Consider the following 21,688-nt stretch of genomic DNA (forward strand, 5'->3'; position numbering starts at 1 on the left):
CGAATCTCAGAATGAAGACACGTGTACAGTAAATAATGTGCCTGCTCGCGTATTCAAGCTGAGATTTGAGTCCACTTCATCGTGGCTCACCGCACGTGTTCCTTTTCCTCAATCCGGTCCACCGTTCCTTCAACTCTGCGGACTCAAACCCTCTTTATTTACTTAGGCAACGAAATGTGATATAAATACCATTCATTTTTAATTCACAAAAAAGAGGAAAAACAAGATAAATATTTGGCCGATATATCCACCGTTGGGAGGAAGTGCTTCCGTTTGTCTCCTCTCTTACTACTCACCATACAACTCAAACAAAGACACGAGTACATATACTTAAAGATGCTGTCTATCCCAAGTCAAAGTCGTAGCAATGCTCAAACCTTAAGGACTGCCTTCAAAAGTATCATGGGATGGAAATAGGAATTCAGTGCGACCGCCTTTTAGGAAGCATTCAGTTTTTATAAATGTATAACGTATATATAAGACGTATATTTATAACGTATATATAACGTGTGTGTAACGTATTATATATATATATATATATATATATATATATATATATAATATCGTAAGATGATAGAATAATGAAACCCATCTCCTACGTAGAAGTATTACAGTGAGTAATATTCCTAGTATACAACTTCAGAGGTCAGAGTAGTGAGAGGTTATTCCGAATTCTTTAACAGCCATTTGTTGATTAGAATGAAGACTTTAACGTATTTCTGCGCGTAGTAGGCTAGTCGCCAGTTGTCGAAGCTATTCCAGAGGCGATCGGTGGCGAGAAGAAATGATATAAACCTCCACGCTTCCCCAACAGCAGCGTATACTCATCAGTAGTACCAAATAGTTTGCAGAACCAAGTGTTTTGGCACAAAATGCAATTGACTTGTTCTCTAACGGTCCATTTATTCTACGAAGCTGAAGCCGTTAAAATATTTTTCGCAGAAATCATTTATTTTCAGCTGGTTCAGTCAACAAACCTGCTGCTTGTTTTGGCTATATATGCGAAATTTCGCACGGAATTTAACGAAAAATTAACGTAAGGGTGGATTATGCTATTTTATTTCTGCGTTACTCGGAAGGGTAGAAGGATATGTCTGTTCGAGCGCATGAAGGATGCATTTGATGGTCTTCTATATGGCCTTCAGGAAGAAAAGAATCAACATAGTTTTAAGTACAAGAATAATTCAATACTGTAAAACAAAAACAACAACTAAAGAGGGCCTTCATTCATACACAAAGGATTATTAACTTCATAGAATAAGAACAACGGGCCATCGGAAATAAGCAAAAGCCCGAAGAGTGGTGCGAATCGAATGATGGCATGAGGGATAAAAGGGGCCCCCTTTGTGCATTGGCCCGTGTGGGTGGTGGAGGAAAGAAATTGAGATCTACGAGGAATCACTCTTCTTTATGAAGAACTTTTTTCGTTTAGGGGAAGCTTTCGGATTGAACCAGTCCAAGCCTGGAAATAAAAAAGTGTGGAGAAAAAAGAAGGGGAGAGGAATGTTGCTGAGAGAGGGATCGGTAGCCTTAGGGGTAGACGTAGAAGTGGCGCTAATGAAAGGGGGAGATGGGAAAATGAGAGCGGATCGGGACTCGGGAGACTCCAGGAGAGAGTCGGGGGAGGTGAGGTTGGAGATGGACCGGAGGCGGTGTGGGTGCGAGGGATGGACCGAAAGAGACGATGGGAGGACTAGGAATGGGGTTGAAAGATTCACAAGGGCGAGAGATGGAGGAGACCCTTAAAAGCGGAGGCGACGGGAAACACGAGGAGCTAAAAGGAGGGAGAAAAGGACGAGGATAAACGGAAAGGACTTCACGAATGAGAGATTTGATGTCGAGTAGAGAAGCGAAAGAATTTTCGCTGTGCCTGCAAAGAGAGGTGTGCGGTGGGGTCGAGTGAGGTATGAGGAGAGTGGGAGGGCGTGTACACAAAAAGACGGGAGGTCGGTTCATCTATGAAGAGAATAAACGGAGTTGGCGGTTAAAGAAATGGGGAAGAATTAGGTAAAAACTAAATTACGCCTATCGTGAACACAGAATTTCGAACTAAATTTCAAAGGTCGAAAGAATGGAAATTTCAGGGAGAACATGCCTTAGCCGCATATAGGATGTGTGCGATACATTACCACTGGTAGGCTTTCGACTGGTTATGATGGCTGCTATGACCTTGATTGAGGTTCAGTAAAAAATCACGTCCCTTTAAAAACAATTTTTGGAAAATATATGTATTTCGAAATAAATATATTCCGAAGGTTAACAAATCCACTTGATATTCATGGTTTTCATAAAGTCTTCAACAAACATTTTTCGGCATTTTTTAAAGTCCATCATATTTAAAGAAAAAACAGGAAATCATTATTAAGATTGGAACGATACTTTCACACACACTATATATATATATATATATATATATATATATATATATATATATATATATATATATGCCAGAGCACTCCACAAATCGTATTGAGGAACATATACGTATGGTCATAATATGGAAATGTTGTCTAGGGATGGTTATGATGCATTTCTCTAATCTTGCCAGGCATGAAGATAGGACGTTGAGTTATCTTATTTTTATAATTCAAAAAAATATAACTTGACGAGGCTATTGTAGAGTAACACTAAAAAAAACTCTAGGTTTACGTAAGGAGGAAAGTTCAAACATAGAAATTGTTCCAATTCCATGTAAATACATCATCAGTAATGCTGCAACGAAAAAAACATTTACGACGAAAATTGAAAAGAAAAATGTAATATGTTATCATGTGACCGATTCCTTTTTAATTTCATTCATAAATATTAGTAAATTGAATTCGTGCTGGCATGAAATGAAACTAGACTTTACATTGCTTTGAATGCAATTTCCGTAAACATTTGATTGTTAAGCGTTTTGTGTACAATCAGACTAATTAGGAAATAAACAGGAGCGAGAATGGACATATATATTTTGAAATATATTTTATTTTTTTAATTTAGTGAAAATCATGATGACTGGAATACAAATACACAATAAACTCCCTGACATGCGATAGCAGAAAATATGCTATTTGCATATGTTCAAAAGGTTTCCTATTATTTTCAGCCACATTTATGACATTAAATTTACCTTTTACCTTAATTGAGCGTAGTTCGTGCAGCAGCCTCCAGCCTATTTTCTATCTCGTCTATCGTCCATTCCAAAAATTTTCCTAAACATCAAAGGACTCGAAGGTAAGGATGGCAAGGCTTAGGGTTCTCGAAGATTCTTTATGAAATTAATTCTTGAGTCGAAAAGACGAACAAGGAAGTTGGATTTCCTCTACTGGAACTTTTGGTACGAGAGGCAATTTAATGCGTTTGATTTGATGCAAAGAATTCCTAATATTACAATAAAACATGTGGAATGGACGAAAAAGGCAACTTTGACTCGAGGGGACAGATGGCTATATGCACTTCGATCAAAAGGCCATTGTAAATAAAATACGTCCGAAGAGAAGGCGGAATTTAAAAAGGAACACGTAGACAAGTGTGATGAATGAAAGTAAGATCCTATCAAAGAGCAAGTTGGAAAGAGTACGAAGTGAACAGACAACTGCTGATTTAATCCCATCATTTTTATATCAAAGTTCTAGACAAAAATGTTTTTTACATTAACAAAGGTCTGAAATAGTGAACCCTGTTATTCGTTCCACGGCAGGTTGATTACTTGGACACGTAGGAAGGAAAAATTCACATTAATAGGAAAAAACGTGAATGAAGCCACAGGTTGCATTCAATAAGGGATTTATATCTATGCACATGAACTCACCAGCATGCTCCTGAGTAATAAACAGGGAGAGGAACTCGCATGACCGCAAGTAAGCCTGGGAGCGTGTTTGTTGAGTTGAACTAAAGCATACGTCAAGGCACATGACGAGGAGATTTGTGGGGAAATTAACTCCACACCAGGGATCAACGCGAAAGAGACAGCGCGCCGAAATATCTCGTCCAGATGCTTACGGAAAAGTATTTATTCTCTAGGTACGACCACATGATACAGGCCATTAATATCAATTGTTCCTCAGCGATATTGTTTGGGAATTCCTTAAAGGAGTCGGAATTAATAGTTACGAAGCTCACTCACCATGTTCGAGGGGTTGTCAATTTTGCACCATGGATCAAATTATCACACTCGCGCAGAGCGTACTGTCACACTTCTGTGAACCAGGGGAAAGTTGATGTTTGCACTTCCCGTAAACACCACAGAAATCGCGGGCGCTCCATGGGTGTGCTTAGTTGCTGGCGCGGAATTAATCCACCACAAACCACTTTCTGTGCTTGCGACCTATTAGTGCAGTTTACTTCACATGACACCCGAAAACCTCGAAAAATTTACATATATAGGTAGAGTATCCAAACTCTTCAGTGATCTACGGCGTAGAGAACAAATTTCTATGAACACTGCAGGATGCGATTTCTATGGCTGAGAGTTTTGACCCTTGTTGAATGTTTTAAGCGGGTCTCTAGGCTGGGATGAAGTCCAACTCGAACAGCTTCATATGTTTGGGACATAACAGTTCTGTCTCCTGAACAGAACACCAAAAAATAACCCCATCAGGATTTACTAACAGATGTAGCGTGCTTAAACCCTGTGGAATGTTCCTGGTCTCGGCAAATAATAATTTTCGTCAACAACCATCGGATGAGTTGCTGATTACTTTGTGTATGTTTGTGGGGCCAAACTCCCGATTGAGTGCTAGCTTTTCCTGCAGAGCACACATAAGTAATTGGGCAAGAATCGAAATACTTCATGTGATGCTCGATCCCATTCCTGGGGGCTATTTCCTATAATTTCGCCCAAATAAAGACCACTATCTATCTATCTATGTTTTCTTACCACCTTCGCCTTCCCCCTTTGGCCAAACAGGGAGAAATTTTAAGACATAAGCCAAATAACACGCTAGGTGTCACAAAAATCAGAATTCCAACTTCGCCTTAGCAAAATACCTTCATTAAAATAACTAAACCACAATATTGATTTTTTCTACGAAATACTGCGCATTCTCCCTAAAAGAATGAAATTGGACGCTCTCGAGCAAAGAAGGCACTTAGCAGACACCTACCCGGCTATTATTGATAAGTAATGGTATCCGCAATCATCCCCACTCCTTTCCGAGAAACTAGCCTTGAGGGGAAAAACAAAACCTACCCTTCAAACGCAATTGATCGCAAACCCTCTCCATGCCGTGGCATAGGGGTGGGGTCTACATCCCACCCCGATGTCACTTCATCGCCATGGAACAAACATCTCTTCCCGAAACCAAATAATTCCGTCCAACACCTTCAGCATCCCACCCTACCTCACCCCCCAACCGTAGACACCTCTTCCCTCCGTCCTAAGCGTATATATTCCACGGCTAATTGTAAATTAAATTTGAACCGAACGATACCGCAAATCAGTGAAACGCGTTTTACCTTAAAATAAAATCAGTGGAAGAGTACCAAATCCTTTAATAGGGACACTATATGCTTTCTCGGATTGAAGGCTAAAACGGTAGAGGGTTATATTCTATAATCAACTAATTATGATTTGAGCGATTTCTGCAATGAGTTCTTTAGAATTTTGCATTCGATGCATAAAGAATTCCTCGAATTAAGGCCAAATAAGAAAATGATTTATTTAACATTGATGATCCTTCCTAGAAACTACTTGCAATTGTTTCAAAGCATACATATACCATAAAAGGATATACTTAAATAAATTCAATTTTCCGAATAATGCTCGAACAAATGTACTAGTTTACAAATTGTTTAAAGCTAATGCATTTACAAAATTGAATGTTAAATATGGAATTGAATTTAATATGATGATAGATGCTTTTTTATTGAGATGAGCGGGTGTATAATGAAATAGTTAGTGAGACGCCAATAGTTAGTTTTTAATTCCTGAATTTTAGTGTAAGTAAGTTAGCACTAGCGATAAAGTTTTCATTGACTTCAGAAAAAGTAATGAATTTTTGTCACACTACTCGAGGGGACTTGCTGCGCTTGAATACACCCCAAAACCGTTGTTTTATTAGATCCTCCTATTTCCAAAATCGCCTCAACCAACTACCATTGTCATCACGAGAGACCTATTCGGGAGGAAACTGCTCTAGAAAACTTTCCTCCTTTAATGAGAATCTTCCGCGAATAATGCAGCCTAATAATCAACCATTCAGTACCAAACGCTTAAACACGCTAGCGTATATAGTCTCATTTATTCCAAATCCAGGGTCCATACTATAGAAATACGGTTAGCGCTTTGCAAGCAAAGTATGCTTGGTAATAGGATTAGAAAGAAAAAATATCTAAAAATAATTGATCAATGCATAATAAAATTCTGATGCGTATACATCCCTATATAATTCAATCTTTCTCTACCTCATTCGACAGTGTCAAGGAATACCTTATATTTGTTATCATGTTATGGTGCTTTTACGAGCCAAGATATTCTAGAAAAATTGGCCCTAGGGGTGAAGTCCCTAGCTATCGTCCTTTCCTTTTCAGGAGAGTGTAAGGTCGTGAAGTGTTCTATCCCTCTCTCCCCTGACATTAGCATCCACTTTACTCTCCCTGCGGCAGTCTCCCCGGTGCCTACACAATTTCATTGCTTTTCTCCTCTCCATTCCCGAACTCCATCCGATATCCAGTCGTGAGAAAAGTAGTTCAATTTAACTATGGAGACCAACCGATGGATCATTTTGTTGTGAACTGTTTGGCACGTGAAAGAAGAGCCCCAAGTCCTTCAAGAGGGAGTGGGCATAGAAAGAGGAGGGACTGAAGATGCTGAGAATGCCTTTCTTCTGGAACTTGAATTCGGTCAATAAAAAGAGCCTAAGGGAAGAATAAAATTAAATTTGTAAGTTTTCCTTGGAACGCGTTTATTAGACACTACGATTTTTGGTCGTTTTTGTATTTCTATAAGTAATTGTTCAGGTTATGCAGTTCGGTATATGAACTTCATATGGGGGTAATGTATTTTATATGTGTGAATTTTATAAGGGGGTATATCGGTATATAGGGGTAAAGTGACAACTATATGGAGACTGTGAAAGGAAGAAGTTTTGAAAGATAAAGTTAGAAGGGCTGAATGGCATTACTTTCAGAAAGATTCCGTCATTTTCTGCTGTGCACTTTCTTATAACGTAATAAATTCAGTCGTCGGTCTTTGTACTGAAGGCATATTATATCCAGAGTGTAATTGGAGCCTCTTTCTCAGGCGTATCACCATGAAGGATGAAAGATGTACAGACTGAGAATCTCTTAAATGTTTAATTTTCAAACTCCTCGCAGTTGAACCATGCAGAATAAGTTACGGCAGGATAAACCATATCCACCTCATCTCACACGTGTCTCACTCTTCATGCACATTACCTTTTTACTGAAAGTGAAACTTATCATACCTGTCACATGCTCTGGATGCTTTTGGTATCTATCAGAATATTTTAAGAATCTTTCTTAGTGAATGGCTGTTGATGGTAGATGATGCAATTTTTCTTTAAGAGTATTGGTTTCAACTCCTAACGGTTCTTTCAGAGGATTATGTTTCGCTAAACACAGCTTTCTTCTTAAATATATTTTCGGTCATATCGTGAAACAGGAAGCTGAAAGATATCATTACAGTGACATGTTTTATGACAATTATATCCCTTTTATAAATTAATTCAAGGAGTAGGATGGTTACTAATATATTTAATGATTCATGAAGGATCGATAATTTTTAGGGATGGATTTGACTTGGATTATTGTCCAAGGTTACTGATTTTCTCCGTATACCGAATTGGCTTAGGTATCCTTCCCGGTCATAAATTTGAGATTGAAAATATACAGCACTCCAATTTCAATTCACAAAAACTTCAAGATTGCCAATTCACTAAAAGATTGCTTTTAAACGATGAACTTTCACTTAGAAATTGAAAAAAGTTGAGCAATTTTCGGTGATTACTTGTATTTTACTTAAAAATATTTCTCTCTCACCAGGTAAAATACCTTCAATTAAACTTAAAAAGATAAAAACCATAAAAAAAGGTGGAGTGCAGAGTTCATCGCTAGTCAGTTCATTTTTTATCAAAAAATGCGTTCATATATGAATAATTGTCCTAAGGATATTTTTATCAGGAAAATTGTCGTTAGAAAGAATTAATTTTCCGTGATTTTATAAATTAGTCTCCAGATAATGATCTGAAGAGATTGGCAATATCGAAGGATACGCGTTGGGCTCTTACAGGAAATGATAAATCACACATTAGAATAGCTGAAACTTAGCATTTACTTGCGTCATATTTGGAGAGGGGTTTTTGTCACTCATATAAGAGGTTAATCTCAGGAGTACCCGACCCAACAAAGAAAACACAAACATTTTGGAAAGAAGTATTTATTTTTCAACATTATCTCCTTTCAGCTCTATACACTTCTTCAAGCGATGTTCAAAAAGTACGATGCCCTTTTTATAATAAGAACTGTCTTGCTAGCCATTAACTGCCGACATCTCTTCTTCACGGTTGAAAAACCTTTGACCACCGAGCCATTTATTCAAGTTTGCGAACAGAAAATAATCCAAGGGGGCAAATAGGGTGCATGAGGTAGCAATTCAACCTTTATGTCATGAATTTTGGTCATTGCAAAAACAGATTTGTGAGCTGGTGTATTGTCTCGATGAAACAACACTTTCTTCTTAGCCAAATGCGGCCGCTTTTGCTTGAATTCTTGGCTCAAAGGTTGCAATAAGTTCGCATAACACTCGCCGTTGATAGTATTTCTGAAAATTATTTAAATTAAAAAAAATATGAAAATCATCCCACGCGCATCCCAAAACACCGGCGCAATGGCCTTGCCGGCAGATGAAATGGTCTTCGCCTTCTTTGGAGGCGGTTCTCCCTTTTAAATCCATTGTTTTGCTTGTTCTTTTATCTCGGGTGTGAGGTAATGGACCCATGCTTCATTCATGGTCATGAAACGGCGCAAAAATTCTGCTTTGTTGCATGTGTGTGTGTGAAACTATGCTAAACACTCAATGGAAACATCTTCACGACGCTGGGTTTGCTCGAGTGTGAGCAAACGCGGCACCCATCTTGCACACAGCTTTCTCATGTCCAACTTTTCAGTTAATATGCGATGTACCGTACTTTTTGAAATGCCTATCATGCCTGCAAGCTCGCGCAATTTCAATCGACGATCATCCAGCATCACTTTGTGGATTTTCCTCACTGTTTCTGGAGTCGTCACTTCATTTGGTCGACCAATGCGATGCTCGTCTTGACAGCTCGCCCGGCCTCGTTTAAACCCTGCTAGCCAATATTTTACTGCTTAAAACGAAGGAGCAGACTAACCCAGAGTAAAATCCAGTTCAACTTTTATATTGGTTGGGCTGAGGCCTTTCAAATAAAAGTATTGTATCACATAACGATTACCAATTTTCTCCATTTTCACAAATTCACTAAAAATGTTCGCTATTGATGGCTGCCAAACAAATACTAAACAAATAGCATCTTCAAACTTGAAATATATGCTTTATAGATTGCTTACCTTCTAAAACAGTGGTATTATTTTAACATATACTGCCATCTCTAGTTTAGGCCGGGCACTTCTGGGTCTTACTCTGTAAGAGATGCTCAAGCGCATCAAAAGGGCCCAAGTCGCAAAAATATCCCTTTTTTACAAAACAAACCGGACGTCAGGTAAGTCTAAACGTGTGTTACGATGAGGAAAGTAATTTATGATAAACTAACGGAATAAATAACGGACATATTCGAAATTTATCGTTTTCCCGATGATTTTAAACTATACGTTTATTAAACTAAAGAAAGGCGAACCCTAAAAAACAGTAGTAAAGGTGAGAGGAAAGCCATGCTTTCAAATTTATCCGTGATCCTCCATAAAATTATGAGAAAAATTTCAATTGATGCAAAAAGAGCAAATGCGGGAACACGTCGTAATTAGACTCCTATGTCGCAACATGGGGAATCTATAATTACAATATTATCTGATGGTTCCAAGCTGCTTCCCGGAATTACCGTCGCGTAGGTTGGTTTTGGGAGCCGAGCTAACCTACACGATGGAAATTCATAGTTGGACACACCATGGAGTGAAATTCTGAGTTTAAAATATATTATTTATCCTCGTTTGAAGATTAAAAATATTTGTGGATGAATGATTCACCAGAAGGCATTTCATATGTCCAATTCAATTAACACAATCAACACAATTGTCCAAATTGCTTGGATTAGAGCACGAGAGATTAAGTTTTTCATAATTGAGCTATTCCTCTTTCTCGTTGAGATTAGGAGCACCGGTGTTATTTTTTTTCTAATTAAGGAAAAGAAGTTCAAGGAAGTTGGAAAAAGCGTTTCTCAAAATAAAAATTTCTTAACTTAATTTTATACTTGGGTATACAAGACTGTACAAAACTTAACTGGCACAAAAGACTTAAAATATGCGGAATTAATTAGTATGAAACAATCTCAAATGTAGAAGAAGTTTCTTGAAAATTACCGGAAAATAAGGCAATTACGAGATGACATACTAAATCATGATGTACCTTAATATAAAACACTGACATAATAAAATAATTAATTTCAGAACACAGGTCGAATATTTGAATAATAGCATTGCTTGCAAGGCTCCGTAATTCGCCTAAGAGAATAGAGATAGATATTTCCGATAGAGTGAGAGACAGAAAGAGCCTTACAGGCAGGTGTGAATGATAGAAAGGCAGGCAATACCTATTCGTGATCGTATTTAACTCTCTTTAATTAAATTCACACGGTTTCACAGGAATGCAACAAGGTTTGCCTACACGTCAGAATTCGTACGGTCATTAGCAAACTATGTATTGGCGATACTAATATACTCATCAGGTAACCAGCAATACAATCACGATTACCTGGTATTATTAAGACATAAAATATATACTAATGAAGAATATATCTTTAAAAAGGTTGTTGGCTGCCAAGCTGACAAACTTTGTGATCTTTATTTCCTTCGAAATGATGTCTTTTATTGTCACGCATACTTGACCCTAACCCAACGGATAACGTGAAAAATCAGCGGTATTGCATCGATATTAACACGCTTCCTAAAACGGACAATCCGCAACATTTGGTGTGAAAATTCAGCACATATTCATGTTCCATCCTAAAATCAAATTCAATAAAATATTCTTACTACCATGACTGGTAAGGTTCGTAAAAAATCCCTGTGTATACCAAATACAGTTATTTAATTCTAGATTGTGACATTAATAAAAGTATTACAGATATTTATGAGCTCCAAAAATGAATACCATAAAATTTTAGATGCAAATAAAATATATTACAATATTTAATTGTCTTTTATTGGAATATTATGCAAAGGAACTTAACTTTAATATAATAATGGAAATACTACAAGTTATCAGTAACATCATACTTCAATAAATATATGATTGTAGCTGTCCAGTGTTTGTCATTAATTCATCATTATGATCCGTAATTTTGTGGAAATTTAGATAGTAATATATCTATTGTTTCAGGCTTCACTTCGTGGAAGTTTTTAACATCCATACTAGAAGGAAAGACTTGTACTTTTCCACAGATTTTATTATATGGTACAACGCGTTTCACCGACTTGCGGTATCATCAGGTCTGATGATGCCGCAAGTCGGTGAAACGCGTTGTACCATATAATAAAATCTGTGGAAAAGTACAAGTCTTTCCTTTTAGTATGAAGGTTAAGATAGTAAGTTCACACCATAATTTTTGTGAATTAGGCAGCATCAAGAAATTGAATGCCTGCTTTATTAATTAGATGGTATATTGACTGGAATATCAATTTTTTAAATGGGGGCGTGATGTTATTTTCCTTTGCACTTCAATTATTATTATATATATATATATATATATATATATATATATATATATATATATATATATATATATATATATATATATATATATTTATTTTCATTACGTCGCGGATATTTCCTTTGAAAATCCGGAGAATATATTGGGTGATATGACATATATATATATTCTCAGCTTCTGGTAACGCTGCACTTCAACCTTAGGCCTGAACTCAAATAATGAAATTGATGATTTTTTTCCACGTTCTGAAAAGATAAAATTAAATATCTACAAATTTTCGGAGCATAAATTAGTGCGCAATGGTGCAACCTAGTGTATTTTATCGGCAAAAAATTGATGTGAACATGCCATACGCAGTGAAATCGGCTTTGAATTGGGAACAGAAAAATATATAATAAGCGACGGAACAATACAGATATTCTGTATTCACACGCCACACCCGCTGAGAATGAATTTTCCTTGGAATCTAATGTGTTACATACGTTTTCTCGGAATCCCAATTTTTCATTACGTCGCGGATATTTCCTTTGAAAATCCGGAGAATATATTGGGTGATATGACATGCGAGAGTTCCGTATTATTATTACCCCGGGCACGTCACCCCCACTGCCTCTTCCTTCAACAAGTTTCCTTCCCTTCCCGTGCTTCAGGCGGATGGGGACGAAATGGGGCGGAGGCAAGGAGAGGGTGAATTCTGTACCGAGACCAAAAGAGTTTATCTAATTTTCGAAGGGATGACGACACGTACGCTGGTGCTGCTCCCGTCGGAGGGTGCTTGGGTGCTGAGGTACGACGACGCTGCCGACGACCTCACCTGCATCTCCTCTCCTGCCGCACCTCCCGCACCATTCATGCCGCCGCTACGCCGGGAGGACCGCCTCAGGCGCCCGCGCCGCCTCCTGCGACCACGGCCGATGTTGAAAGCTCCGTACACCATAGGGTTGGCGCACGAGTTTGTGCAAGCAAAAAGGAAGAGAGCCTTTTGCACGCGAAGGTCTACGAGCAAGGCGGACGGTCTGTCCAGCCAGTACCTGCCGAGTAAAGTGTAAGAAATGCGGGTAAATAAATTTTCTTTATTGTAGGACATGTGCATGATAGTAAACATTTCATAGAGTACCTACATATGTGTCGAAATGTTTTAACGAATAAAAATTTGCCATTATAAGGGAGATAGATGAGATTAGTTCCATTTTTCCACCGTTGCTTATTTAATCAAAAGTTGAGTAAAAATTGTGCAGGTAGATGGAACAATTATGTTATTTCCTTTGGATGAGATGTAAATTAGTTCAGTTATCGATTATACAATATAAATTACAAATAGACAAATACATTCTTTAATTTTCGAAGCAATTTAAACAAGAGCAGGCCTCCGAAATCAATGGTGGTTTCTTTGCTTCCTATTTGTTCATGTTTTCGTGACCATACGGCCCAGCATGACGAAAAGCTGATATCATCCACCACTAGAGAGATCAATTTACGAATGCAGAATCATTCAATATTGAGAGCATTTTATCATCTTTAATGCGGTGAAAGATTCAGGTTTTGGTTCTTCTCATGACAAAAAAGGTACACCCCCACATATAAAAATAGGAGTTTTCTTTTCTGAAGCGGCATCCAATGAGTTAAATTTAAGCCTAAAATCACATATTAGTAACCTAGATTAAAGACAGAAAGATCTCGCAAATTACATACGGTTAGGCACTTAAAGGAAAATTATATGCGGCTTTTATTGAAGATCTTTAAACCTTAGCTTCATAAGCATCCACTTAATTTGAGTTTGAGTTCCATAAACTATCCCCCATATTCCAAAGTTTATCACTGCAAAGTGGCTCGCGCATAAATTCGATCAATGGCTGACAAAACGACCAGAATACTCGTATGCGTAGATTGTAGCAGCACTGATACGAGGGTAGGCTGAAAAGTAATGCACACATGCTTGTAGAGCGCGAACAAAAACAAATAGCAAGATCGAGCGAAAAGTACATTAAAGTACAAATCTTAGGTTTCAAAATCATACGTATATTTATTTTTCAACATAGTCACCGTTCAGGCTAACACATTTTTCCCAACGTGTAACAAGTTTTTCATTCCGTGCCCGGGAAACTCTTCCGTCTTTTCTCGAATCCAGGACTTGACAGCTGCCTTCACCTCATCGTCCGAGGTGAATTGATTACCCTTGAGTTGTGTCTTGAGTTGAGGAAAAAATAAAAATCGCAAGGTGCAAGACCGGGGGAATAAGGAGGGTGTGTAATCGGTTCAAATTTCAGGTTTCGCAGAGCCTCTCCTGTTGCGCGCGGGGTGTGTGGACGAGAGTTGTCGTGTTGCAAGATTATTGGCGCCAGGCTGCCTTTAAACACGACAAACTCGACCAATGTGGTTTGCGATACGCTTTTGAGTGATTCGCCGGTCATTTCGAATCTAATCATCTTCGACGAGTTTGCGATGTTTAGCGTCTGTGGCCGTGATCGGACGTCCGCTGCGTGTCTCATCAACAATTAAGGCTTTTCCAGGCTCGCCCACGAAAATTTACTACCCATCGATTAAAAGTAGACCTATGAACAGCATCGTCACCATTACCAGCCTTTAAACGATGATGAATCTCAGTAGGAGTCACTTTTTCAGCAGTTAAAAATTCGATTCGAAAAACTTACGTTGACATAACACTAAAACACGTCTCCATTCTTCCGCTTCTCGAAATACTCGTACACTGGATGAATGAAACGACCTCAAACCTGCGCATGCATGTTTAGGGGGAATATTACTTCCACATGCCACCAGGAGTGCTTCTGAAGGTCCTTTTTTTGTGGTCTACAAGCATGTGTGCATTTGTTTTCAGCCTACACTCGTATGTGTAACTTCACCTACTTCTGATTTTAAGGGTCTTACCATTTTTCAATGGTTACCCTGTATTCCTATTTTCCAGTCTTCTCGGTCACAGGCCTTCATTACTCTTCCAGGCGTCGATAAGCCATTATTACGGCTCCGGCCCTTCACGTCTGCCTAGAACGTCTACATGTCCAGCTTCCTGTTAGTGGCCATTCAAACTGATTTCTAGGCCATCTCTCCTAGTTCATTACTCACGAATGGTCAGACCATTGGAGAATTTGTCGTCGGATTCTTTGCATCACTGATTATTTCATGCATATAATTTGTCTAATATCTTAATTTTTTACCTTTCTATGTTGGGTAACCTTGTTCCTCTCCTCATCCCTTTCATCTCCAAAGCTTGCATTTTACTTTGCAGGGTTTACTCAAAGCCTAGCTCTTTGTCCCCTAAATCATAATGCTCTCTACTACTATTCTTCCTTATTTTTCAGTTAAAACAATTTTCGTTTGCTATTTTCTGTATTTTATTAAATAACAGTTCTTCGAAATCCTTTTTTCATTGCGTCGAAGGCACAGGCTGTAGAGATGGTGCAGGATTGTTGGCCATTTTTATTTTACTTAACGTTGTTTAGGATTCTGGAGAGCTTCTATATTCCAGCAAATTATCTAATTCCTCACAGAGTCTTTCTGATATATCCTTACGTTTTAAAATGCATTTTGACCCTCTTATTGCTTGCCTTGTACATATTTGAATCCTCAACATTCCTTGATTTCGCCATTTGTGATAACTTTTTCTTTCCTTCCACAACTTCCAGTGCCTCTGAGGTCATCCATTCCTCTCTCCCTCAAATTCCATCTTCTTTCTCAATTTCCTCTCGATCACCATGAAGATTCTTCAGCTACTTCGATCACCAAAATCGATTACTTCAAAAAACAGGGTGATCCTTTAGCATCCCACTCTTCATTGCCGGCAAGCATTCTTTGCTCGAGTTTCTGTTGATTGATATATCTCTATATTTCACACTTTCTTCCTGCGACAGATACGCCAACATAAAAGAATTGTGTGTATGGATATCTGTAGCAGTATTTGTTCGTATACCATTGATTCATAATCAGTAATAGTGGTTTAGCTACTCCGCTTCTTCTCATAGAATCGTATTCAAGCTTTGACTGTAAATATATTTCTGAAGCAACAAGATGATGATTCGATCCGCATCTCTCTTTAGTCTCACATCTTGTAATATTAATGGCCATTATCTTACAATTACACAGTCTAGAATTTATTTCAGGTTTCTTAATCGATAAACTTATGTGAACTCATGCGTACATCTTTACATGTACGCTTTTACATTTCTTTATGCCGAACTACTGTACTCATTAGAACACATTCCCGGCCCTCATGGAAATCAATTAATCTTCTTCCTTGATTAGGTTCTGTATTTTATCTTAAAAAACTAACAACTTCATCATTTTATTTCCCTCCCAACTCTTCCGTTGAGTCACCGACTTCAATGGAAAACACCGATTACTACCAACTCATGTGAATCCGGACCGTCTACCACATCTCCTGGGTGCCAATAAAATTCTATTCTTATCAGCTGAAACGTCTTCATTGGGCCATATACCTTTATTACTTTCAATTTCATTCCGTGTCCTTACATTTTCATTCTTATTATCTTATAATTAACTTCTTCCCAGTTATTAATTGCTTCCATGAATTCCGTGAATTTCACTCAGTAATCAAATAATATAAAATAAGCGTCAATTACATGCTACTTCACTCATTTATCCATCAAGCCACAATAAATATATTAGGTAAACATTGAGTCCGTAACTCTTCTCTCAGTAGACAAGGTGGTTTACCGAAGAGTAATCTGCAGTCATATATTTGAACTAAAATATAAAAGTTGTGACCTCAATTGGCCATATTTTATGTGAATCAAGTTAATCTGGTGGACGCAGCCAGACATACGTACATACATTTAGTTAACATGTGGTCTACGTGTTCTTTTCTTGTTTATTAAAAGTTATTACTACTCCATCTCACCCAAAAACACAAACAAATAGTTTTTATCAGCATACTTCCATGTAAAGGGAATAGTATGAAGTTAGAATACAAATTTAATCTACAATCAAACGCACATAATACCAAAAATGTTTCTTACTCCATTAATTCTATACCAACGATAATTATCTCTTAAAAACTGGAATCTAGAACTTTTCATAACCTTTGTTTTTAATCTGTGAACTAGACTTTTAATTTTAATTATTAACCAATAAAAATGTAATACTTGCAATATAGCCTATTTTTCGTTGGCATAAATCTACCACTGACACTTGGTAAGTTAAAACGCATCTCAATTGTTTGCATATTACATGAAGTGATTTAACAATACTTACGTTACTTTAGCTCAGAAAAATCTTAATTAGCTTGTACTATCTCTGAGATTTTGCAAGAATACCAACTAAACAAACAAAAGGTAAGTACTCTCAATATTTATAATGAATATAGTGGAGGGCCTTTCTGATATGGTGGACTTAAGGATTACGCGAAAAGACAGCTGTCTGCTATTAGTGCTTGTCATAATATTGATGTACCAGAGACTTCTTCAATGGGCCCAACTGATGTTGTGGTGAGCTATTAAAGATCTACCAATTGTGACTAGGATTTACTTTAAGGATTTTCTGAAATAATAAGCCGGTAAGTAATTTTTTCTCTTGTTTTGATTCATTGAATTACGTTCATTTACCAGGCTCTTTTTATTTATCTTATTATTTCCTTTACCACCCATTCCCGGAAATGAATTTTTCAGCAGTTATTTATTTATACAATTTTATTGCCATTTACAGATATAACAAATATAATACAACGTTATTTATTAAGTTACTGGCCGTGTTATCCACTCAATTAATTACCTGGCATTACCATAGAGAACTTTAATTATATTTGCGTTCCACTCTCAATCATCTACCGTACAAATCAAATTCATTTGAAATGTTTTTATGCCTGTAAAATGCAAACAACAGACAATTTTTTTGGGCTTTGAGTCCCTTTAGCTTTTGCGACAGGACTTCATTCATTCTTTGAATGTGTTTTTCTAATCCTCATTCCCAGAATGACCGCAGATATACAAGTCGAAAGCTCCACCTCAACGCTAGGAGTATTTCATGTCGATAGCTGGGCGGTTTGAAAGCTCGAACTTCCGTTAAAAAGTTTCGAGGGTCGCCTCCCTCTCCGCCTTCCCAATGGAACCGTGGGACCCGTATCTTCGAGGACCTTTGAAAAGGGACTCCCAAAAGATCAAAGCCGAATCCCAACGGTGGAAAGCGATGAGGCGCGAATCAACATCCCTGCCGTCTCTTCTGCGTCACAGCCTTCGCCTTCGGGCAAATGGGCATCCCCCATCAATCGACATCGGTCGACAGAGGTCAAACATTGCACTCCTGGACTCAGATAGATCAAGCCGGAATGACCATCACCTAGAACTGCTGAAGTTCAACTCGACACAGATCTGTGAGATGCATTTAGACCGTGTTTTCATAATAATAACCGGGGCGGAAAATTATAAATCATGAATTAAATGAGAATGAAAAATGTGTGTATCAAAATGAGAGTGGAAAATCTCATTTTGATATACACATTTCTTTAAAGAAATATATTATGTTCATTAAAAATTTACGGCTCAGATATCACAGGATTCGGGACAAACTGGTTGACAACTTTTGCATTTATTAAGTCAAAAGAAGCAAAAGAACCTTTTTATTTCGGGAGAAATGATAGAATAAAATTAGAGAAAAACAATAAGCGGTTAGCAAAAATGATTATATTAATCAAGTGAAACATAGAATCGTATTATAAGATAAATAATAATTTCCCACATATTGTTGATGACCAGAGAACTGATAATGGAGATGATTTCATGGAATGAGGTAAGCAAGAACGATGAAAGTCAAAGTTTTCGGTCATGTAAAAGATTGATGTGGAATTTAATTTATTTAGTACCATGCAAGCCACCACTAGAGTGATGGTTACACCAGGTGAAGATTACACACCAGACTACCCTTGACCCAAGCCACCTTTCCCAACTTGCGCGGTCGGACAAACGTCATGTAATTCTGATCCCTTATCGTTCGTGTGGAAAATGACAGCTTAAATCTATCTGTTCTACACTTGACCTCTCGAATTTTCCAGACATATAGTAATCTCTCCTACCGTAATACGAAGGGGCACACAGTTTCAGTATCATCGCTAAAGGGACATCTGTAGACCTCTTCCAATTTTTGCAAGTGATTTAATGTGTAATTTAGCCTTCTATCCGTGAATGATTCCAAGCCTAGATCCTCTAATAACTTTGATATGCTAGTCAGTTAGTCATTACAACGTTTTACGAATATAGCTCCTGTACGCTGCACGTGATCCAATCCGAAAATCAATGTAACTTCATGAGAATCCCAAATACCAGCAGAATATTCCAAATGAAGGATAAGATTAGCGGAACATTTGAAAGATAATCATAAAGTATTTTGGTCGTACGTTAGATAAGTTCAGTGTAATAAGTCAACCGTTAATTCACTCAAAAAAATATAGGCGAAAGAGTAAGCCAGCATTTTTGAAAAGGCCAACTTATTAAAGTCCTTCTTTCAAAGCGTTCACCAATGTCACACCGAATGTCTCCGATAGTTTAACAAATCGTGCCGACCAACCGATGCCCAAAATGTAAATCTCATCTAATAGAATAGAAATTTCGCTGTAAAATATTATGCCAAATTAATCTTCCAGGCCTGATGAAATACCCGCTCGTATATATAAGGAAATAGTGTCGGAAATTGCGCCATATCTATGAATCATACATGGGTATTTAAAAAACCGCCAGTAGAACAAAAGGTTCCCAGTGATTGGAAAACGGCTAATGTAACACCAATATTTAAAAACAAAGACAAGGAGGAACCGAGCAACTACAGATCTGTTTCCCTCACATCCATTTCATCTAAGGTCATGGAATATATAGTTACCAGTTTGATCGTGAGACACCTCCATTGCCAGGAGTTGTTGACGCATAACCAGCACGGAGACATTCGGTGAGACATTGGTGAACGCTTCGAAAGAAGGACTTTAATAAGTTGGCCTTTTCAAAACTGCTGGTTACTCTTTCGCCTATTTTTTTTTGAGTGAATTAACAGTTGACTTATTTCACTGAACTTATCTAACGTACGACCAAAATACTTTCTGATTATCTTTCAAATGTTACGGTTATCTTTTCCTTTTTAATTCACTGAAACTCCTTCTTGGCATTCGTCCTAGATATCTTGTGATCTCATTCATTTTGTCACTGGGGATATCATTCCTAATTTTTTCCTCTTGACGTGACATAGCCTTCGAAATTATAATGATTTTCTAGTATCCGCGTTCTACCGTTCCGGCTCGGCATTGTCTTTTATAAATTTACTAAAAATGAACCTGTTGACAACTGAGGGCATTTGAAAAAAATGAGTGCATTATAACAACAAAAATGAAAAGCGCCTTATAAAAACCGACGTGTTCATAAGCAATGGTTCTCTAAAAAAATGATTTCCCAGCGAGGGTAAAATTATTTCACATAGTGAATTATTAAGGCGGTGAGATAATGGTCAAGACATGATAAAACATTAAGGGGTGTTTATAAGCTTTAATACTGTAAAAATTGTCAACATTAGTCAAAAGTCAATTAAATTGATGAACCGTTTCGAGGGGGGCATCGAAGCATACTGTTCACAGAGCAACTTCGCTAACATCCATAAGCCAGTGTCGAACAAACAATACAACATTGTATTATCAAGTTGCATTGGATCCTGAGGTCCATTTTTAATTGTATTAAAAAGAGTCAGCATAAGAAAGTGCAAGAAAACCTTGCATTTTTAATATAGTTAAAAAGAAAGAAATGCTACAGTGAAAAAGGAACAAAGGCGTGAAGTAGGTTTCCACTGTCAAAACCCATTCTCCCAATTTCTAGAACCATTGCTCAAAAGTTTTGTTTAGCAGATCGGTATTATCTCAAGCAAATTGTAAAATTTCTATTAAGATTTACACTATAATCGCCCGTTTATAATGCCATGTCATGCCATGAATGTGATTTATAGCTACGATACGTCATATTGGTCTTATGAGGGGTGGCAAAATTTCTACAACATGGTGCCCACCAACAGAGCGGAAAATATCTTCAGACTAAGCGGTCGTTTTTCCTAAACTGAAAAAAGTCATTCAACTTCTCTTTTTCCCACGCTTTAGCTACCCACCCAAGTGGGACGCTATTACGCCTGAGTGACTTTAGATTGCTTCCTTCGAGCAAAATCTTTCCACTTGTAACTTGAAATCCACTCGCATACGGAAAATGTATATAAAGCTAAAAAAATGAAAGAAACACTTAAAAATAGGATAAGCTATTTTTGTCAATCCTATTCAGATAATCGGGATATTAATAAAGTTGGTGTGAAAATTGTATGATTAAACGTCTTATCTATTAGCCTATTTTCTATTTATTTCTCATTGTAAAACAACCAGCGTCCAAAGAATGTCATCCCTATTGCAATCGTATTTCGTACCCACAACGTTAGATACGGTAGCGTTATAAACTAGACTTACGAGGAAGGCACTTAATTGCAAACGACTTCAAGGGAGATGATAGAAAAGTCGCAATAATACCTAACAGTGGCTACATTATGATGTATTTTGCCTAAATAATACCCTGCGAACCGCCGTAGGGACTTAAAATGGGTTGCACTAGGTTGCCAGCCAATATGACCTAATATTAGTTCATACACACGCATGAGTATGCTTTCGCTTGACTACAATCTATCGGTGATGGTACCAACCTAATTTCTGCAACATATCCGCCACGCTGACTGTCGTAGCAATTGTCAACAAATCTAGCGGATTTACTCTGAAAATTTTTCTATCATGAATTCCAATGATTTGCTGAGTTTTCCAAGTGCAGAAATGGAGAGAGTACTCAATAGCAAAGAAACCTCTGTTTCCATCG

General features: G+C 37.6%; 1 protein-coding gene across 1 annotated transcript in view; it reads right to left on the reverse strand.

The window, feature by feature from the left end:
* Positions 1-21,688, reverse strand: part of LOC139692771 (adipokinetic hormone/corazonin-related peptide receptor variant I-like) — a 310,976-nt gene that overhangs the window by 13,260 nt on the left and 276,028 nt on the right. The window contains exon 8 of the mRNA XM_071591087.1: positions 12,595-12,877. Coding sequence (XP_071447188.1) covers positions 12,595-12,877 — 283 coding nt within the window. The remainder of the gene's footprint in view (positions 1-12,594; positions 12,878-21,688) is intronic.

This window comes from Hetaerina americana, unplaced genomic scaffold, assembly GCF_022747635.1.
Source record: "Hetaerina americana unplaced genomic scaffold, ioHetAmer1.1.p SCAF_1, whole genome shotgun sequence".
NCBI lineage: Eukaryota > Metazoa > Arthropoda > Insecta > Odonata > Calopterygidae > Hetaerina > Hetaerina americana.